At 45.5% G+C, this 20,585-nt stretch overlaps 1 protein-coding gene across 2 annotated transcripts in view; it reads left to right on the top strand.

Annotated features, from left to right (window-relative positions):
- The first annotated feature begins 12,962 nt into the window (after positions 1-12,962).
- The window catches only part of CNKSR3 (CNKSR family member 3), a 595,138-nt gene continuing 587,515 nt past the window's right edge, over positions 12,963-20,585 (top strand). Inside the window, exon 1 of one of the 2 annotated variants that reach the window (XM_033936401.1) lies at positions 12,963-13,450. In XM_033936401.1, the coding sequence (XP_033792292.1) occupies positions 13,399-13,450 (52 nt within the window). In that variant the 5' untranslated portion in view covers positions 12,963-13,398. The remainder of the gene's footprint in view (positions 13,451-20,585) is intronic. The other variant, XM_033936404.1, reaches the window with a different exon arrangement.

The raw sequence follows: 20,585 nt of genomic DNA, 5'->3' as shown, positions 1-20,585 counted from the left end.
TAAATGGTCAGAATAGAAACAGGCAGTGAAAATTTTCTTATATTCCAAACATAACATAACATAAATTATGTCTGAATTGTCATAACATCAGAAGTACATATGGAGTAGTTGCAGGTGATACTTGGGACAGTTCTGATTGTGTTAGTTCGGTTTTATGTGTTTTTTGAATAGAAGGGTTTTTATTTCTTTTTTGAAGGTTTTGTAGTTTGTGGTCGAGGTCAATAGGTTGTAGAGTTGGGGGTCGAGTGTTGCAGCTCGAATGGCTAGGAGGTTGTCGAACAGTTTTTTTCTTTTGACGTTTTTGGTTGGAGGGTGTGTGAATGGTGCGTGAGTCCTCCTATGTCTGTTTGAAGTGGATTGAATTATTTAGCTGAAGAAATTAGTTACCCCCTCATCCCACACACATTAATTCTCTTCCATTTTTGTTCCCATTATAAAAAACACTGATAAGTTCCCAGAAAAAAAATACATTAAAATAAGAAGTAAAAACAAAGGCCCCTACAGATGAGAACATAACATAAGAATAGCCTAACTGGGTCAGACCAATGGTCCTTCATGCCCAGTAACCCATTCTCATGGTAGCCAATCCAGGACACTAATACCTGGTCAAAACCCAAAGAGTAGCAACATTCCATGCTACCGATCCAGGGCAAGCAGACACTTCCCCCATGTCTTAATAACAGATTATGGACTTTTCCTCCAGGAATTTGTCCAAATCTTTCTTAAAACCAGCTACACTATCTGCTTTTACCATAACTTCTGGCCACTTCATTTTTAAGTTTAGATCTTTCCTTTCAAACAGAGACCTTGCTAGATGTCAAATACAGCACAAGGTAACTTCACATGGACTTAGCTGTGCAGGAAATGTGAATCTCCTCATACACCCACCATATAGTGCAAAAATGTGCAAAGGTCTGTTTTTTTCTTTCGATCACTACATAGCCTAATGCCACACAAGCAGCGCTGTTACAAACATATTCTGTAGGTCAATGCTAAGGATAACAAAGTTTCCCTCCTTGGACCAGAAGGAGATACTGATAAACCACTGGAAGAGATCCCAAAAAAACACCCAAAGACCCACTCAGTGTGTGAACCAGTTGAGTGGAGTGGACTAACTGGGGGGTGGAAATGGGCCCGGAGTTTGCTCAGTAGAATTTCCCAGACCACCTCTTCCTCTCAACACATTGACACGCTGCCACCAGCACCACTAGGAACACCTCACTGGGTAGGCCAGCTATGCTATAAACTTTATAAAACACATTATTATATTTTCTTATAAAGCACATATTTTAACTGAACTCTCTGACATCCTCAGCCTTTCCATTCACAAAAATAGAAGGAAGAAAAGTTCCCATTTCCTGCTGTCTCATGTCCCCGGCCTATACAATATTTTCTTTCTGCAGACCCTTCAAAAGTCTGACCAAATCCTCGTTTCACTTGCATTATAAAGTACTGAGGATGCCATCTCTCCCCAATCCCAGGTCCTAAAGTCTAAGACAGTAGCGCAAACTAATGCTGCCAGATTCAGGAAAAAAAATTTCGATTCGATTCAGCCTATTGAATTGGTTTTTCAATTCCAAGTTTCCAAGTTTCCAAGTTTATTGGTTTTTAATATCCCGACCATCAAACAATTGTCTGGCCGGTTAACAATCTGATTAAAAAAGAATTAATAGTAGTAGAATGTGAATGGAAATATCTTAAATTAAACATATATGACAAAGACTTGACATACTGGAATGTGAGGGAATTGTGGGGGAAGGGAAAAAGTTACATTGTATAGAAGAAATGGAGAGAGTGGGGAGGGGATGAACATGAGGAGGGGGGAGCGTTGAAGTAATGAATAATGGATACTTGCCTAATGAAAGAAAAAGAGGATTTTTTTAGGTTTGGTTAAATGCGTCCCGAAATAAGAATGTCTTTAAATTTGTCTTAAATTTAGCAAGTTGTTGTTCATCACGGAGATGTTGTGGCAGTGAGTTCCACAATGTTGGGGCGGTAACAGCGAAATTGGTTTTACGAGTATAATAAAAGTCTTTTAGGGACGGTATAAAAAGGAGTTTTTGGTCGGAAGATCTCAATGTGCGCGGGGAACTTTGAGGTATAAGAAGCTTGTCAAGAAAAGTTGGTTGATGTAGAAGTTTGATTTTGAAAGTGAGAAGGATGATTTTGTAAGTAATACGGTAGGAGATAGGAAGCCAATGAGCTTCCTTTAAGAGAGGAGTGACGTGGTCAGATTTACTTTTCTTATAGATAAGTTTTATAGCGGTATTTTGTATTAGTTGGAGGCGTCGTAGTTCTTTTTGTGAGAGGCCATTAAGAAGAGAATTGCAGTAATCTAGGTGAGAAATTACCAGAGAGTGGGTCAAGATGGTGATAGAGTCAGTGTTCAGAATGGAAGTTAAAGATCTAATAATGCGGAGTTTAAAAAAACATACTTTTACTACTGAGCTGATATGCTCATGAAAGGTGAGGTTGCTATCGATGATGACGCCGAGTAATTTAATTTTTGTTTCCATTTGTAATGGAATGGATTTGATAGAAATAGTTCCGAGTAATGATTCTGATTTTTTGATGGGAAGTAGAAGCACACGGGATTTATTTATGTTGAGTGCGAGTTTGTTTGAGTATAGCCAATCATGTATGTTATCCAGTTTATTATTTATGTCTTTTGTATCAGAAATATTAGTAGTGTTGATAGGATGGAGGAGTTGAATATCGTCGGCGTAGGCGAAAATTGTAAATCCGATGGATTGGGCTAGTGTAAGGAGGGGAGAGAGAAATACATTGAATAGTAATGGAGATAGTATTCGATTTTCCTGCCCAGTTGGGTGATTTTTTTCAAAACTCCTGGTGGGTTTTATAGCTTTTTCACCCCCTTTGGCTTCTCCTAACCACACTGGCACTGTGGTGTAAATAAAATAAAGAAACAAAAAGGACTTTTCCTCTCTCTGTTAAATCCTAGCTCACGTTTGCAATCCAACACCAGCTCTGGCAGGATACACATTTCAAATCTGACATATTATAATCACAAAACAGAAAATAAAATTAATTTTTCTACCTTTTGTTGTCTGGTTATATTTCAAATCTTGTTGGTCCAAGGCTCTGGTTTTCTTCTGATAACTTGCTTGCCAGGGTCTCCTTCTTTCTTCTTTCTGCGTGCTAACCATCCATCTGCCAACTCTGTCCTCCCTTTCCATTTCCCTTCCCTCCCCAGGAAGTCTGGTATCTTTCCTTTTTTTCATCTCCCTCCACAGATCCACCTTTCCTTAACTACCCTTTATTCCGGCATCTCTCCCTCCTTCCCCACCACCCCAGAGTCCACCATCTCTCCCTTTCTTTTCCCAATTACTCTCCTATCCAGTATCTCTATCCCTCCTCCACACCATCCCTTGTGTCCAATTTCTCTCCCTTTCTGTTCCTTCCCTCCCTAAATCCCATGGTCCATCATCTCTCTCCCTCTCCTCTATTTTCAGACCCATTATTTCTTCCTCCCCCCCCCAAAGTTTGGCATATGCACGTCTCTTTGAACACCCCCTTCCCTCCGTGTACTTCTAAACCAGGGTCCCCCCCAAAGGCCTGTCCCCCCTTAAAGGTCTGCCTGTCACCCCTTGAAGGCCTGTCCCACCCCCTTGTAGGCCTGTCCCCCCCTTGAAGGCCTGTCCCTCCCCCTTGTAGGCCTGTCCCCCCCCTTGAAGGTCTGCCTACCTGTCCCCCCCTTGAAGGCCTGTCCCCCTTGAAGGTCTGTACCCCCCCCGAAGGCCTGCACCCCCCTGAAGGCCTGTCCCCCCCCTTGAAGTCCTGCACCCCCCCCGAAAGCCTGCACCCCCCTTGAAGGCCTGTCCCACCCCCTTGTAGGCCTGTCCCCCCCCTTGAAAGCCTGTCCCCCCCCTTGAAGGTCTGCACCCCCCGAAGTCCTGCACCCCCCCCCGAAGGCCTGCACCCCCCTGAAGGCCTGTCCCCCCCTTGTAGGCCTGTCCCCCCCCTTGAAGGCCTGCCTGCCTGTCCCGCCCTTGAAGGCCTGCCTGCCTGTCACCCCCTGGAAGGCCTATCCCCCCCTTGAAGGCCTGTCTCCCCCTTGAAGGCCTGTCCCCCCCCTTGAAGGCCTGCACCCCCTTGAAGGTCTGCACCCCCCCTGAAGTCCTGCACCACCCCGAAGGCCTGCACCCCTTCTGAAGACCTGCAGCCCCCCAAAGGCCTGTCCCCCCCTTGAAGGCCTGCCTCCCCCCTTGAAGGCCTGCCTGCCCCCCCTTGAAGACCTGCCTGCCTGCCTGTCACCCCCCTCTCCCTTGAAAGCCTGCCTGCCTGCCCGCTCCACCCAGAAGGACCGATCGCCCCCCTGGCCTCCCCGCACCACCTATGAAGCAGCACTACCTATGCTCCAGGCCTTGCCGTTCAGTCCCCCCCACCCCCGAAGGACCGCTCGCCCCACTGACCTTCCTGCACCACCTATGAAGCAGCCGCAGCAGGATCGCGACGTCAGCTATTCCTGCACTGCTTAGGTGCTGCTTCCTGCGCCGCGGTCCCGCCCCTCCTTTGACGTCAGAGGAGGGGCGGGACCGCGGCGCAGGAAGCAGCGCCCAAGCAGTTCAGGGATAGCTGACGTCGCGATCCTGCTGCGGGCTGCTTCACAGGTGGTGCAGGAAGGTCAGTGGGGCGAGCGGTCCTTCGGGGGTGGGGGGGACTGAACGGCAAGGCCGGGAGCACCCCCTCAGGGCTGGCACCCGGGGCGGACCGCCCCTCCCGCCCCCCCCTTGGTACGCCACTGAACAGTATGTATTGAGAAAGACATCAAGGAGGAGGTGAAAATAAGGGTCAAGAACTAGTATTACCCACTAAAATATTTGAAATATATAATTCGTGTGCAATTTAGTGGATGTTGGAGACCCCTCTGGACCTCTCTCCATATTGGACACTTGGAAGCAGGGTGTTGTGCTACTATGGAAATCCTGAAAACCTCGACCTGGCGAGGGCCAAGGTTGGATGCCCCTGTTCTAAGTTTTCTCTATGTGGTCACTCTTCAAGTATATGTAAACCACACAGTATCCATATGCCCAGCTTGCTATTGGAGAACTTTGACAGAATTGCACGAACCATGGGAGACAACTTTTCAAAATTATTGGGGGGTGGTAGACCCAATGGAACTTACCTCTCCTTGGACATATTTATTCAAAAAATGTATATACCGCCTAAATTCTAGGCAGTTTACAACATATAGGGCTCCTTTAACAAAGCCGCACTAGGGCCTTAATGCATGGAATAGTGCGCGCTAAATTGCCACGTGCGCTAGCCACTACCGCCTCCTTTTGAGCAAGCGGTAGATTTCCGGCTAGCGCACACTATATCGCGTGCTAATCTGGTGCGTGCGGTAAAACCGCTAGCATGGCTTTGTAAAAGGAGCCCATAGACTCTCCTACTTCCTCTATTATGAACATGCGCATTTCATTCACATAAATGCATTGTCCTACAACTAAGGGCTCCTTTTACCCCTGTGCTACGTGGAGAAACTAATGTTATATCAAGGGAGGCATTAGTGTCTAATGCGCGCAGCAATTTAGCGTGCACTAAAACCGCTAGTGCACCTTAGTAAAAGGAGCCCTAAATCTTCAAGAGTTTTTAAAAGTATTACAGAAATACTTACTCTATTTTTGTTCACATAACATTGACAAATAACTGTGTCTTCAAAAGTTTCTTAAAAGTATCCCTGGGTTTACATAATCGCAATTGATTTGTTCAATATCTGGGATGGCACCCACAGTGCTGGCTTCTAAGGCAAGAACAAAACTAGAGTACAGTACTCCCCCGATATCAGGGGGCTTCTGTTCTAGGAACTCCCGCAAATCTTGAAAAACTGCGAATACGGTTTTTAGGGGGGCAGACAGGAGAAGGCAGCCGGAATGCCGGCGAGTGAAGGAAATCACTCAAGGTATGCTCCGACCGCCTCTTCCTACACTAAAGTCGGGCCTCACCAATCAGGAGCTGCTTTGACCTGATGGGCCGCCGCATGAGCTGGACATGATGGACCTCTGTTCTTATGTTCTTATAGCTTAAGATTGTATTTATTTCAAGAATGTGTGGGACAGCCATAAAGCTTGTCTGAGAGGACAGGATAGTAGAGCTTAGTAGTTTGTGCACATGGGCAGACTGGGGAGGCTGTAAGGGGAAATCCATCCAAACCTGCTTCATAGAGGCTAAGGTCAACCCTGCCTACTGGGCTACAGTGCCTTGAGGCAACCCATTGAAGACATTATTTTCTGTCTGATCAATATTCATCCAATATTCTGTCTGGTCAATATTTTTAAATGCTGAGCACTGTGGGCAGAATTATGTTATGTTATGATAATCAGGTTTTCTATTCCTGCTTTACCTATTCATTTCAAGATCAGATTACATTTCAAGAGGTTTGGTCAGTTACCCAGGAATTTACAATGGACAGGGGTAGATGTGAATTGCTTGTTCACTCTTTCCAAAAATACTAAGACTAGAGGGCATGCGATGAATCTACTAAGTAGTGGATTTAAAACGAACCGGAGAAACTATTTCTTCACAAAATGTGTAATTAAACTCTGGGATTCGTTGCTGGAGAATGTAGTGAAATCAGTTAGCTTAACGGGGTTTTAAAAAAAGGCTTGGATAATTTCCTAAAAGAGAAATCCATAGGCCATTATTGAGATGGCTTGGGGAAATCCCCTGCTTATTTCTAGAATAAGTAGCATAAAATCTGTTTTACTACTTGGGATCTAGCTAGGTACTTGGGACCTGGGTTGGCCACTGTTGGAAACAGGATACTGGGCTTGATGGACCTTTGGTCTGTCCCAGTATGGCAGTTCTTATGCTCTTATGACATTTAATAGAGTTGCTAGTACAGGTAGATCAATAATTTTCTAATAACAGTTAGGTCATCATTGGCTCATCGTTATGTCTAAGGAGTTGCATTAGACCAGTGGTTCCCAACCCTGTCCTGGAGGAACACCAGGCCAATTGGGTTTTCAGGCTAGCCCTAATGAATATGCATGAAGCAAATTTGCATGCCTCTCACTTCCATCATATGCAAATCTCTTCATGCATATTCATTAGGGCTAGCCTGAAAACCCGATTGGCCTGGTGTTCCTCCAGGACAGGGTTGGGAATCACTGCATTAGACAGTCTAGAAATGTGCTTTTACAATTACCATTTCAATTACTTCAGGGTTGACGCCCTGTCATGGTACAGAAATGCTTTTACAATTTTTTTTTAATCTAAGATAATGGTCATGAGATCGTAGTGTAAGTGGTAATTGGTTCCAGTATTTTGCTAATTGATATTGGATGGATAAGGAAATTTGCTTGTTAGACTTTATGAGTTATATTACTACATGCTGGGAATTTTAAGTGGAAAAGATTTCTGGTGGAATATCTATTGGCGGCACCCTGGAGTAGAATGGTCAACTGTTTGTAATTGAGGGCATTGCCTGTCGGGATCTTAAAAGCAGTGATGCCTAATTTAAACTTGATCCTTGCAGTTATGGCCAGCCCAATGTGGTTTCATATAGTAGGGCTGTTTTGTTCTGATTTTCATAGTCTGTATATGAGTTTTACTGCTGCATTTTGAGCTACAGTAGTTGTAGACACGATAACGTTTTAGAGCAAAGAACCAGTGTTACATTACAGTAGTCTAGTCGAGGTAGGATTGCACTAAGATTCAGAAAGTCTCTGTTTCAAAGTATTTTCTGATAGATCTTAACTTTCTTATAACAAGGAAAGATCATTTTATTATTGATTGTTCGTGACTTTTCATGGATATGTTGTTATCGATTTCTACTCCAAAGATTTGGAATTGTAGTTCTAGTGGAAAGTCTGTGTCATCTACTGTAATCCTTGGGGTATAGCGTGGGTCGGTTGAGGGTCCTAGTCAAAGGAATTTGATTTTGTTCTTAGGTACATTAGATCAGGGTTTCTCAATGTGTGGTGCATTTACCCCATGGGGGGTACACGGGCTGCTCATTGGGGGTATGAGGGCTGCCCGCTGCCCGTCCCTTGCCTGCTCCCTGCTGCCACCACCACTCCCCGCTGCAAGTGCAGGAAGGGAAGGGCCAAGCATGGCCCACAAGCCTTTCCCCGACATCAATTCTGTTACTAGTGCTGTGACCACCGTCTTGGTGCTATGATTTTTCTGAATCCTAATTGTGAAGGGTGGAGGATATTGAAGCGCTGTAAATAGCATTTGAGTTGTTCCGTGACATATCCTTCCATTATTTTGATAAATAAGGGGATGGAAGCTACTGGCTAATAATTGGTCACATCAGAAAGGCTGAGTTTTGGGTTCTTGGGAATGGACATTAGAACAAGTGCTCCTGATTTGAAGAAAAGGCTGGATTTTAGGTGATAGTTGAACTATCGGATTATTTTTCCTATGGTTGTTGGAGTAGCTGCATTGATCAAGTAAGGTGGGCAGATGTCAGGGCTGCAGTATGCTTTGGAGTCTTTGTATCTTTGAATGGAATCACTTCAAAATTGGTCCAAGATCTGTCTGCTAGTATTTTCATAAGTGGTTTTGTTGCAGTGGGTCTAGCTCAGCGGTCTCAAACTCATGGCCCACCAGGTACTATTATGTGGCCCATGGTCTGTACGCAATTGTCCTCTCCACTCCACTTCATAAGAACATAAGAACTGCCGCTGCTGGGTCAGACCAGTGGACCATCATGCCCAGCAGTCAGCAGTTCCAGCTCCGCTGCCCCTCACTCTCTCCTGCCTCCTCTGACTCTTTTCTCCTCTTCTCTACTTTTCTCATGCCTTGCGACTCTCTCCTGCCTCCCCACTCTCTTCTGCTGTCTGTCCCGCTGTCGACTCACTGTTGGAATCGTCATTGGCTCCTCTCCTTTTAAGGGGGAGCTCCAGATTGGTGTTCTGCTGACGTCAGAGGGGTGGGCATATCTACCTCTCAACGCTGCCCCTCACTCTCTCCTGCCTCTTTTTTCAATCAGAAAACTTGTGCCTTAAGTGTCTGACAGTCACGTCCAGCAGTCGTTCTAACCCAATGTGTTGCAAACTGTTCCTTTAACAGTTAAAGGAAAGATTTATAAACTATAAAAAGTTTTACCTCATGCAAAATTGTCATTTCTTTAATAAGACATTAACTATTTTTTTCTGCAGCCCTCCAAGTACTGTACCTACGAATCCAAAATGTGGCCTTGCAAAGGGTTTGAGTTTGAGACCACTGGTCTAGCTGGTCTCACGTGGATTGAATCTTTGTTTTAAAATAGCAAGTTCTGAGGCTATTGGAATACAGGGGTTGTTGCCATTTGTGATCTTGTTTTTGTTGATTAAGTTATATTGGGAACAGTTTGTTTTTTTAAGATTATCTTCTGTGCTGATCTGCTTAGAGTACACTACATAATATTATATTACATTCTGACTTACATTCCACCAAAGCCCTTATGAGTTCATGGTGAATAACAATATATTTCAATAACTGGAACCAAACCCAGTTAAACATAATATAATGACAAAGAATCAGTATATAATATTAACAGTAGAGGACAATACATTTTGAAAAGAATTTTTTGAATAGAAATCTCTTTAAAACTTTTCTAAAAACAGTATATTGACCTACAGATCCAATTAAAATAGGAAGATCATTCCAAATTAAAGGAACCTGATAAAGGATGCCTTCCATTGACCTAATAGTCTAATTGTCTTTGGTGAGGGAAACTGAAGATAAAGTTGTTTCCCTACAGCATGACCTGGTCTTCCTGCTAATAATCTGCCCCTTTTATCAAGCTTCGCTAGAAGCTTTTAGTGTGGACCAGCGCAGGAAATGCTCCAACAGTCATAGAATACCTATTTCGTTCCAGTATGAGTCAAGGCTACTTTGTTTCTATAATAAGAGGCTACTTAGGGGGCTGGTTTGGTTATTGATATCTCTTTCCAGAATATGGTGAATTTTAGGAGTAGGTTGTCTGGCCAAGGTACTTTGGATAGGGAAATTCTAGGTAGCTTGTGCTTTTTGCTGAAATGGAGGGAGGGAAGTAGATCTTAACTGATGGCCCTTTTCATGTGTGGGTTGTTGAAACAAGGGTTTGAGGTCTAGCTCATGTAAGAGGTCGAGGAATTTCAGGGTTTGAGAGTTTGAGGTTGAGTCTAGGTGGAGGTTGAGGTCTCCTGTGGTGAAAGTGAAGTGATATTGTACCATGGTTCTTGAGAAGATGTCTGAGAACTGTTGGTTCAGCTTCTAGCCGCTTTCCAGGAGGAATGTAGAATAGTATGCAGCAGATGGGGCATTGGAAAGAGTCACAGTTTATTTCTACCATTAGTAATTTTCCACTTAACAACCACATTAATAATTCTATTGAGGTGAGAGTTAGAGATTCCATGATTTTGATGTGAAAAAAATTATTTGAGCAGTATTGCCAAACTGCCAGCCCTGTGACTAGTTCTCGATAGGTGAACATAAGAATTGCCATTTCCGGATCAGACCCTGGGTCCATCAAGTCCAGTGATCGGCACACACGGAGGCCCCGCCAGGTGTACCCTGGCATAGTTTTAGTCCCTATATCACTGTATGCTTCTCAAGGGAGATGTGCATCTAATTTACCCTTACCCCTATCACTCTATGCCACTCTTAAGGAGATGTGCATCTAGTTTACCCTTAAATCCTAGAACGGTGGATTCTGCAATTACTTCCTCTGGGAGAACATTCCAGGTGTCCACCACTTGCTGAGTGAAACAGAATTTCCTGATATTCATCCTGGACCTGTCCCCCCTCAGCTTCAGTCTATGTCCTCTTGTCCGTGTCACATTGGACATTGTAAATAACTGCTTTCCCTGCTCCATTTTGTCGAATCCTTTCAGTGGGTGATTTTGTAATCTATTGGGCAGAGTAGTTGTAATCTGGGGTCATCTTGCATTGGTATCCATGTTTCAGTTGGGAATAGAAAGCCGGATTGTAATTAATTGAGCAGATCTTTTATGATTTCAGTCTTGTTGACCACTGATCTCACATTAACTTGTCCCATAGGCTTGAAGTGAGTACGTAAGTGGTTGGGATTCTTATTAGGTTGTCTGGATTTGGTTTAGTGGTGCGTTTTTTTTGGTGTCTGAAGGGTCCAACCAGCATTGTGATTACCCAGTGCATGTGGTCGGCACAGTTTATCATATGGTGACTCCATAAAGGGACTGTTTTTTCTGAGGGGTTATCTAATCTACTGTTGGGAGGAGTGGAGTAGGCTTAGGTTCATCTGGTGCGAATCAGTAGGCAGAGAATTACTATAAAATATGAAATCATTCTGATTAGTTCATTGTAGAAGGTAGATTGGGTGGGTATTGTAGATGTATTTGAGTGAACCCTTAGTACCCTATAGCATGTAAGTTTGGTTAGGCACTATAATTGTATCTGAGCTGGCTCACATTTAGAGGCTGGCCTAGATATTCAGTCTATCAGTCCCAGAACAATATAGCTATTTCATCTTTATTCTCAGACATGGCTCAGCATTGATTATTCAGATTTCACCAAACTTCCCCAGGCTGCCTGTTCTTATTTGGCTATTTTTCTAACGGAACAAAAAAAAGTGGGAAATCACTAGACTAAGTATATAGCCCTCAATGGAGACTGCCCCAACTTTCTGGTTAGGCTGAGAAACTTTCAGCGGCCCCTCATAGTTCTACTTGCCCAGTTAGCTATGTGGGCACTGGGACTGACTATTACAGGCATCCACATAATTCTTGGCTCCTCCTCAATTCCATCCCCAGAACGCTTCACTTTTGCCCACTTTGAAACAGGCTGGTTAGTGCTGCTGAATATCGGCAGCCTACCTGCTGAACTCCTTTTAAATGGGCAGATGCCCGCTGACGCCCAGGGCAGAAATCTAAAAGGGGGCCTCAAAGCCTGCCAGGAGACTGTTTTTTTCAGCTTTGAGCAAGGAAGCATTCTAGTTGAGGATACTGTGTTTAATGAACTATTGGTACGACCATGGCCTCAAGGGTCCATCTCATTGGGCTGCCTCATGGCACTGTAGCCCAATAGAGGGTCAACCTTACCCTCTGTGGAGCAGGTTTGGAAGAATGTCCCTCAAAGAAATCTGAGGAAGGGGTATCCCGAACCCCATTGTTAACCCATTGTCTTATAGCTGGACCTGCCAACAGCAGCCAGCTCATAAAAGTTCGAAAGAGTAGGTGGGGAAAAATGATGACTCTAAAGGAAAACATGTCTTTTTCTGCACATTTATTTGGATTTTGCTCACAGCTTTTTTTTCAGTTAGTACCGTGTTTCCCCGAAAATAAGACCTATCCTGAAAATAAGCTCTAGCATAATTTTCAGGGTAGGTCTTAATATAAGCCTTACCCCCCTGAAAATAAGCCCTAGTTGCTGTCAGCAGCGCTTCCCTGCGCACCCCCTGCTGACTCCCCTGCCAACCCATCTCTCCTGGAGACCTTGAGACCAAAATACTGTACCTTGTAACAAACATGAGCAATGTAGACAGGCTGCTCTGCGGCCTTTTCCTGCCCGGGTGTTCCTCTGCCATATCACTGATGATGTCATCAGCAACGTGGCACACACGCCTGGGCAGAAGGCCACGAAGCAGCCTGTCTACATTGCTCACGTTTGTTACAAGGTACAATATTTTGGTCTCAGCGGTTGGTGGGAGAGATGGAAGGGTTGGTGGGTGGGTGCACGGCGGGGGGGGGGGGGGGAGGGAGGGATACAAGCTTCAAGGGATCTGCTACACAAGGGATGTAAGGGAGGGATAGACAGACACTGAACAAGGGGATGAGAGGGGAGGAAAGATGCTGCACATGTGGGGGGAGAAAAAGGAAATAGGAAGAACTGGGGTGGAGGAGAGGAAGGGAGAGATAATCATTGCACAGTACCTCAAAAAAAGAAGACCTACCCAGAAACTAGTGCCTTTTTTGGGCCCCAAATTAATATAAGACAGGGTCTTATTTTCGGGGAAATACGGTAGTTCGAGGTGAGTTACATTCCCAGCTCCACTAGGTATTTCCCTTTTCCGGAAGAGATCAGTGCTCTAACCTTTAAACTAGTAGGAATTTTATGCAAACGATTCCATTAATGTTAGTCAGAAGTAGAGTCTAGTTTGGCTTGAAACTGCTCAGGGCAGCGGTTTGAGCGAGAGTTCCTGAAGTTTGCCAAAGGGTGACACTCTTGCAAAGTGCCGCTGTGGGCGTGCCTAGCAGGGAGCGCGTGGACGAGAGAGAGAGAGAGCGAGAGCTGGGCCGGCCCTTCCCCCTTGCGAAGTTTCAGGCAGCTCTTCCCACCTCGGGCTCCGGCTGCGAACAGCTGAACGTGTAACGCGAGCCGGCCGGGCTGCAGCCCGCGTTCCGTGCGCCCGGAGAGATCCCCTGGCCCCAGAGGGCATGGGCGAGGCGGGGGCAGCCTGAGCTTGGAGGGCGATCGTCGCCGGTAGACATGGAGCCCGTTACCAAGTGGAGCCCGGCCCAAGTGCTCGAGTGGATGAGGGGTAAGTTGCATTTCTTGCGCGGCAAAAGCGCCGCTCACCGCGGGGAGAGAAAGTCCGGGAGGGGGGGGGAGGAGAGAAAGTCCGGGAGGGGGGGGGGGAGGGGAGGGACAATCCAGGGTATCACGTTTGCCAGCCCGGGCTTCCTGAAGCCCTTCCCGGAGGCGCTTTTGCTGTAAAAGCTTTGCGATCTTTTTTTTTTTTTTTTTTTGGGGGGGGGGGGTGCTTTTGCATCTTTTGATCGGTGAAAATCTCGTGCAGGTGTTAAAGCGGGGGGGGGGGGGGGGTGCAGTCACCCCAGTCTTCTTGTGCTTGTTACTGGCCTGGCGGGTTCGCGCCGGGGAAAAGTTTCTTTCTCTCCTTCGGCTCCTGCTGGGAGGGAGGGCGAGTCTGCAAACATTGGCGCTAAAAGACGGCCGCTTGCGTTGCAATGAATGATCCTTTCTGCCTTTTTAAAGAAACTCAGCAGAGGCCCCGCTTCACATTTGCAGTCGAATTATGCCGGATTCGAATACATGAGGGATTCTCGGTGCACGCGGTCACTTCTTGCTGCTACTTTTCTGGTGCCTGGATTGTATACGGCTCCCAGGCGGGTTTGGGCCAATATTATCTTTTAACGCGAGCAAAGTAATCTGATCCCAGGGCCAGGTGGATTAAAGGCTTTTCCCCTACTGTATTTGCTGTTGGGTGGGGGCTTAGCACATTTGAGTAAACAGATGCACATGGGAAGAGAGTGAGTTGTCTCTGGTACAGTGTAGTACAGCAGTGGTTCCCCTGTCACCAGGCCAATCGGGTTTTCAGGCTAGCCCTAATGAATAAGCATGAGAGAGATTTGCATATAATGGGAGTGACAGACCTGCAAATCTGCTTCATGCATATTCATTAGGGCGATCCTGAAAACCCGATTGGCCTAGTGGTCCTCCAGGACAGGGTTGGGAACCACTGGTACAGGATATTGTCTTCTGACCTGCTAGAGTTAATAACAGTGAAAGAACTGAAATATTAATTACCTGCTCAAAATCCTGTGCCGGGTAAGGCTTAACATGTAGTTGGACTTCTGAAGTGACATATTAGCTCTGTATTGGTGACAGTTGTGTGGGTGCCACATATGATGAGGTCAGCAGTTGGGAAAAATCCCCCTGCCATATCCACAATGGGTTTGCTGGAAAATATCTTCATGGGAATGTGGCTCTCCTAGACTCAAAAGAATGATTTTGTGCAGTGTGTGTTTCTTTATTTATTCAGGATGCACAAATGTGTTGGCATTGGCATTTAGTGATACCGTTTATTATCCCATTGGATAATTTCAGTTGTGAGCTTTGACTTGTGCTTTTTTTTTTTTTGTAATATTATCTCAACAGATCCCTAGTATGAGGAAGAAAATAATTTCTAGCACCTCACCAGGGTCCTGTTAATGTTTTTCTATTTATGCACTTTGCAATGGGATAAACATTTATCAGAGGTCAGATAGGCACATGTCAGAGACAGGCCTCAAGCCTTAATGATCTATTCGAGATTATTTTCCTTTTGATGGAGAAACATTTTTTTCCTGTTGACCTGAGGTACCCTGACAGCCAGTATTCTGGGTGTTTCAGGACCAAAGTACTGAATTGCATATTTGTGGCCAGGATTTGGCAGCCCAAGAAAAGAGAAGCACATACTGGAGCTTATGTGAACAATGACATCTAAGGACATATTCTGCTCTATACAGAGATAAGGTGCTCAGAAAAACAAAAGTCTTTGAGACCTTTAGAAGAAATCTTTACAAAGGCACCCTGATATTTATTTTTTTTTTTTGGGGGGGGGGGGTGAGCAGGGGGAAAATGTGTGTGTGTGTATATAATGGAAAATGTTACAGTTCTCTGCCTAAAACAAATAGTTTTTCTGTTACTTATTTCATCATGGGGTAGGAGGAATTCAGCTTTTGGGAGTTTGGGCCTCAGCACAGAATGACAAAAGACTACAGAAAAAGAGTGATTACTCTTAAAATAAAGGGAAAAGGAATGTGATTTGATATACCGCCTTTCTGTGGTTACAGTCAAGTGGTTTACATTTATTTATTCATTTAGTTTTTTATGTTGTTCTACCAGGGGAGTTCAGAACAGTTTACATGAATTTGTTTAGGTACTCAAGCTGCCAAAACCCACTGTTATATAGAGGTACAGTCAAACCTCGGTTTGCGAGTTACGCGGTTTGCGAGTGTTTTGCAAGACGAGCAAAACATTCTCGCAAATCGTGACTCACAAACTGAGCGTTGACTCAATTTGCAAGCATCCCCTGCTCGAATTGGCATCACCGCCTCCCGCCCGCGAATGCCCTGACAAGAACCAGCATCGCACCCGCGTGCTGGAAGCGGCATCCCCTGCCCGCCCAAACAAGCCCCTTACCTCATCTGGCACCGGCACGCAGCACCAACCAACAGGACGTGCTGGTGCCAGTGAACGAAGATCCTGCCTCTTGCTCGGAGGGAACGAGAGCCAGAAGGCCTTGAGCATGCGCAGATGCTCAAGACCCCAGGCCAGGCAAGAGGCGGGATCTTCATTCACTGGCACCGGCACCGGCACTTCCTGTGGGTGTCAGATGGGGTAAGGGGCTTGTTTGGGCGGGCGGGGGATGCTGCTTCCAGCACGGGGGTGCGATGCCGGTTCTTGGGGGGGCAGGAGCGGGCAGGAGCAATGCTGGTTCAAATGGGGGGTGGGGGGGGCGATGCAGGTTCTCTGGGAGAGCGATGTCGGTTCGAGCAGGGGGGGGAGCAACGCCGGTGACCTCGGGGGGGGGGGGGGAGGTGGAACCAATCAAGCGAGTTTCCATTACTTCCTATGGGGAAACTTGCTTTGATATATGAACAATTTGGTTTATGAGTATGCTTCTGGAACAAATTATGCGCGTAAACCAAGGTTCCACTGTACTTATTTTTTACCTGAGTTAATGGCAAGGTTAAGTGACTTGCCTAAAGTCCCAAAGAGCTGCAGAGAGAATCAAACCCAGTTCCTGGGCTGCTGCACTAACCATTAGAGCTACTCCTTCACTGCAGTCAATGAATGAAAAAACAGCCATCCATCCAGGTCGTCCTTAGCAGCCTTATGGTGTTATTTATCTATGATATGTTGGTAAAATTGAAAGGCATGGGAGTAACCAGCATGGAGTGGCTGCCACAGCCTTGCCACCTTACTGGGTGGGTTAGATGGGCCGCTTCTGTCTTTATCTGCCATCATTTGCTATGTTACATGAAAATGCATTCTTTTCAATTGTTTTTTCTTGTGTTTGGCTTTACACTAAATAATGGAATGCAGTTCCAACTTTTCTTTGACATTAGATATGGTTGTTTTGAAATAGAGAGGTATAGAATGTTGCAAATACATTCCAGACATTACTATGTAAGACATTTTGCAGAGAGATTGTGTGTGTGTGTGTTGGGGGGGGGGGGGGGGGGGCGGTGCACAGCTGGGTCTCCTTGGAGCTCTTCTCTGGAAATTAACCATGAATGTACCCATTATATCTTGGAAACGCAGACTTTGTGCACTCATCGTGCCTTCAAAAGTTTTGAACCCCAAAAGCCCGCACATGAGTTACAGCACATGCCAGTCTGGCTAATGCCCTTTCTACATGTTTCCCTGTGAGTCGTCTGTTTAAGTTTGATCCAGAGTATGTCTGTAGGGGTGATAAGTTATTTATAGTTTACAAAGACGACTTTTCCCAGGCTGGAGTCTGACGGTATAGTTGAAACAAGAGTGAATGAAGGGTGTGTGCCCTGCTTTGGACTAAAGTTATACAGATCAGATGAAAAACAATATATTTTTGTTTCTGGTGTATAAATAGCTCTTTTTAATAACTTTCATATATTTGGCAAGAAAAATGTGCTGAGACATAGACCCCCAGCTGCGATAGAATTGAAATAACCCATGAGGCAGCTGTAGTGAGAAGCTGAGGGGCAGATCAGCTCTCTGGCAGCCAAACTCTCAGCTCCCACTTGGTCGCCAAAACCGTTTGATCAATTTGCGCCCTCTACAGATAGAGTAACTCTTGCTAGATAAGCAGACCTTAATCTGCTTTGTTTTTACCTCTTTTTTTTTTTTTTGGGGGGGGGATGTGTATGGTTTTTTGATTTTCTTTATTTCTATTTTGCATCCTCTTCTAGAAAGGTTTAGTGAATGGGAGTTTTAATGTGAAAGTGTACACAGTCAACTTTGTTTGATCAGTCATTTCACGTCAAAGCAAACAAGCAATTTTATCCTGGGAACCAGTGCCAGAAGCAAGACTTTCTGGCTGCGTTAAACAAACACTGAAATGCAAAGTAACTCTTTATGGTAAGTTACCATTTCACATTGTGCATTTCAGTGGCATAGCTACCATTGATCAAACCCAGCAAAATGTCCAGGGCTGTTTCCAATGGTATGGGCTGCCTGCTGCTGAACCCCACCCCCCCCTGCCACATGCCTGGGTCTGGCATCGCCCTTCCTCCCCCAAGCCCATCCATTTACACACCTGTCAGGTCCTCAACCAGTGCTAAAGACTGCCTCTCTGGCCCGCAAGACCTCTCCTCTGCTAAGTCCTGACCACAGAGTGGTGAGGCGCAGCAGAGGAAAGGCCCCGCAATTTGGACTCGTGTGTTAAACGTAGGCGCATCCCCTGTGCCTAAACTTACAAACATAACTTTTAATTAAATTCAATTAGAGTTAATAATTGTTAGGATGCCAGTTTATCAACACTAATAGGCTCTTTATGCTGTTAACCCTTTCAGGACCATAAGGATCGTAGGCCAATTTTTGTGGTTTTGACGACATTTTTATGGTAAAAAGGGCTTGCAGATGCCAAAAAATTGATTTTTTTTGTGAAATATCATTATTTTTTTTAAAAAAATCACACTTCTGGCTTATGGACAGTGTGGCAAGTGAATCTTCTCGTCAATCTGGCAACGACGCTAATGAATGAATGTCGGAACCAGTTTGTTTACATAAAGGCAGTATCATATGGAATCCGTACATATCAAATTTAGAACTGTAGACTATCCCAATCAAAATTGATAGGATTTTAAAGTTATGGGACAAATATGTCCCTTGGTCCTGAAAGGGTTAAGTGGCATGTGCAAATTGGGCATGTGCCCAGATTTTGTGCACCCAACTCGAAGCACCATATATAGAATCCGGGCGTAAGTGTAAATTCTGTGTTGGCAATTACGCAGGTAATTGCCATTAAAGTACTAGCCTAAGCCCGCATTTTATTTATTCAATTTTCTATACCGTTCTCCCAGGGGAGCTCAGAACGGTTTACATGCATGTATTCAGGTACTCAAGCATTTTTCCCTGTCTGCCCAGGTGGGCTCACAATCTATCTAATGTACCTGGGGCAATGTGGGGATTAAGTGACTGCTCAGGGTCACAAGGAGAAGCGTGGGTTTGAACCCACAACCTCAGGGTGCTGAGGCTGTAGCTTTAACCACTGCGCCACACTCTCCCCTATCTCCCTATTAGCAGTCTATAATCTATGTGCAATATTTTGCATGCTAAAATAATTTGCACGGAGATTCGCCATAATCCCGTCTGAACAGTTACTCTGAGATCGACGTCGATACATGCGCAGAGCCAGTTTAGAGAAGCCCAAACAGCTGAGCGACAGAGGAAGTCCCAAAGCAGCTTCCTGCCACTCATCTATTGGGCTTTTTTCTTTTTAATGGCACAAATGTGTGTGCATTATACACGCATAATATCTGCCCCATTTTTAAAAATGCCATGACGTTCCCCCCTCCCCAATGCCCCCCCCAATAACCCACCATGGAAACAGAATAGAGGCAAGAAGGATGTTCACTCCCTCCTGTAACTGCGGACCCCCCTCCTCTCCACCTGTCAAAATCGGCAGGAGGGATACCTACGCCTTCTTGCCACTGCAGAAACCCACTCTGCGCAAGCCAAGAGGAAGGAAGAGGGATGCCTTAGGCCCCTCCCTGTGCATCCCAGGATGCACTGGGAAGGGGAAGGCCTGCCATTTTGCTGTGGTGGGCCAGAGGAACAGGAAAGACTGGCTATCTCTTCTGCTGTCAACTAATTTCCAGGTATGGGGAGATTCGAGTTGGTGTTGGGGGGGGGACTGATGTTGGAAGAGGGCCGGAGGGCATCCAGTGGCAGGAGGGAGTTGGCATCCCTCTTGCTGATATTTTAGGAAGGGGAGCAGGGGAGTGAAGGGGTCTGTTAGGTGGGGTGGCTCATGGGGGTGTGGCAGTGGGGGGGTTCACGGTGGCAAGAGGGAGTGGGTGTCCCTTCTGCCTCCATTCATTCCAGGGTGGGTCATTGGGGAGGGCCATCATCAGTGGGGTGGGGGTGGGGGGCTGGCATGACAATTTTTTTATGGGCCAGATATTGGGTGAGTATGGCGCAGTGGTTAAAGCTACAGCCTCAGCACCCAGAGGTTGTGGGTTCAAACCCATACTGCTCTTTGTGACCCTGGGCAAGTCATTTAATCCCTCCATTGCCCTAGGTCAGGGGTGCCCACACTTTTTAGGCTTGCGAGCTACTTTTAAAATGACCAAGTCAAAATGATCTACCAACAATAAAATAAAGCACACTGTACGCACAGAAAATGTTAATTATCATTTATATTCGGGGTTTTTCTCAGAGGTCAAGGCAGATGACTTTAAAATATGCAATGTTATCTCAGCAACAACTATGCAAAAATAGACAAATATACCCCCTCCCCTTTTATTAAACCGCGATAGCGTTTTTTAATGCAGGGAGCTGCGCTGAATGCCCCTCGCAGCTCCCTGCGTTAAAAACCACTATTGCGGTTTAGTAAAAGGGGGTCATAGTGCAAAATGTAGACAGCAGATATAAATTCTCAAAACAGACACATTTTGATCACTAAATTGAAAATAAAATCATTTTTCCTACCTTTTTGTCTGGTGATTTCATGAATCTCTGGTTGCACTTCCTTCTTCTATAAATCCAATATTTCTTTCTTTCTGCCCCTTCCCCTTTTCTTTCTGTCTCTCTTTCTCTCTCCCCTGCCCTCCTCTTTATTTCTGTCTTTCTTTCTCCCCCTGCCTGCCTGTCTTTCTTTCTCTCTCTCCCTGTGGCTGCCCCCCCAAGCTATCACGCCGATTTCTCCATGCTTCCCTGAGCCAGGTGGGTCCGGCGCTCGTACGCGC

This window comes from Geotrypetes seraphini, chromosome 3, assembly GCF_902459505.1.
Source record: "Geotrypetes seraphini chromosome 3, aGeoSer1.1, whole genome shotgun sequence".
NCBI lineage: Eukaryota > Metazoa > Chordata > Amphibia > Gymnophiona > Dermophiidae > Geotrypetes > Geotrypetes seraphini.
Note: the sequence above shows the minus strand (reverse complement) of the source record. Positions and strands in the feature narration are given on the sequence as shown.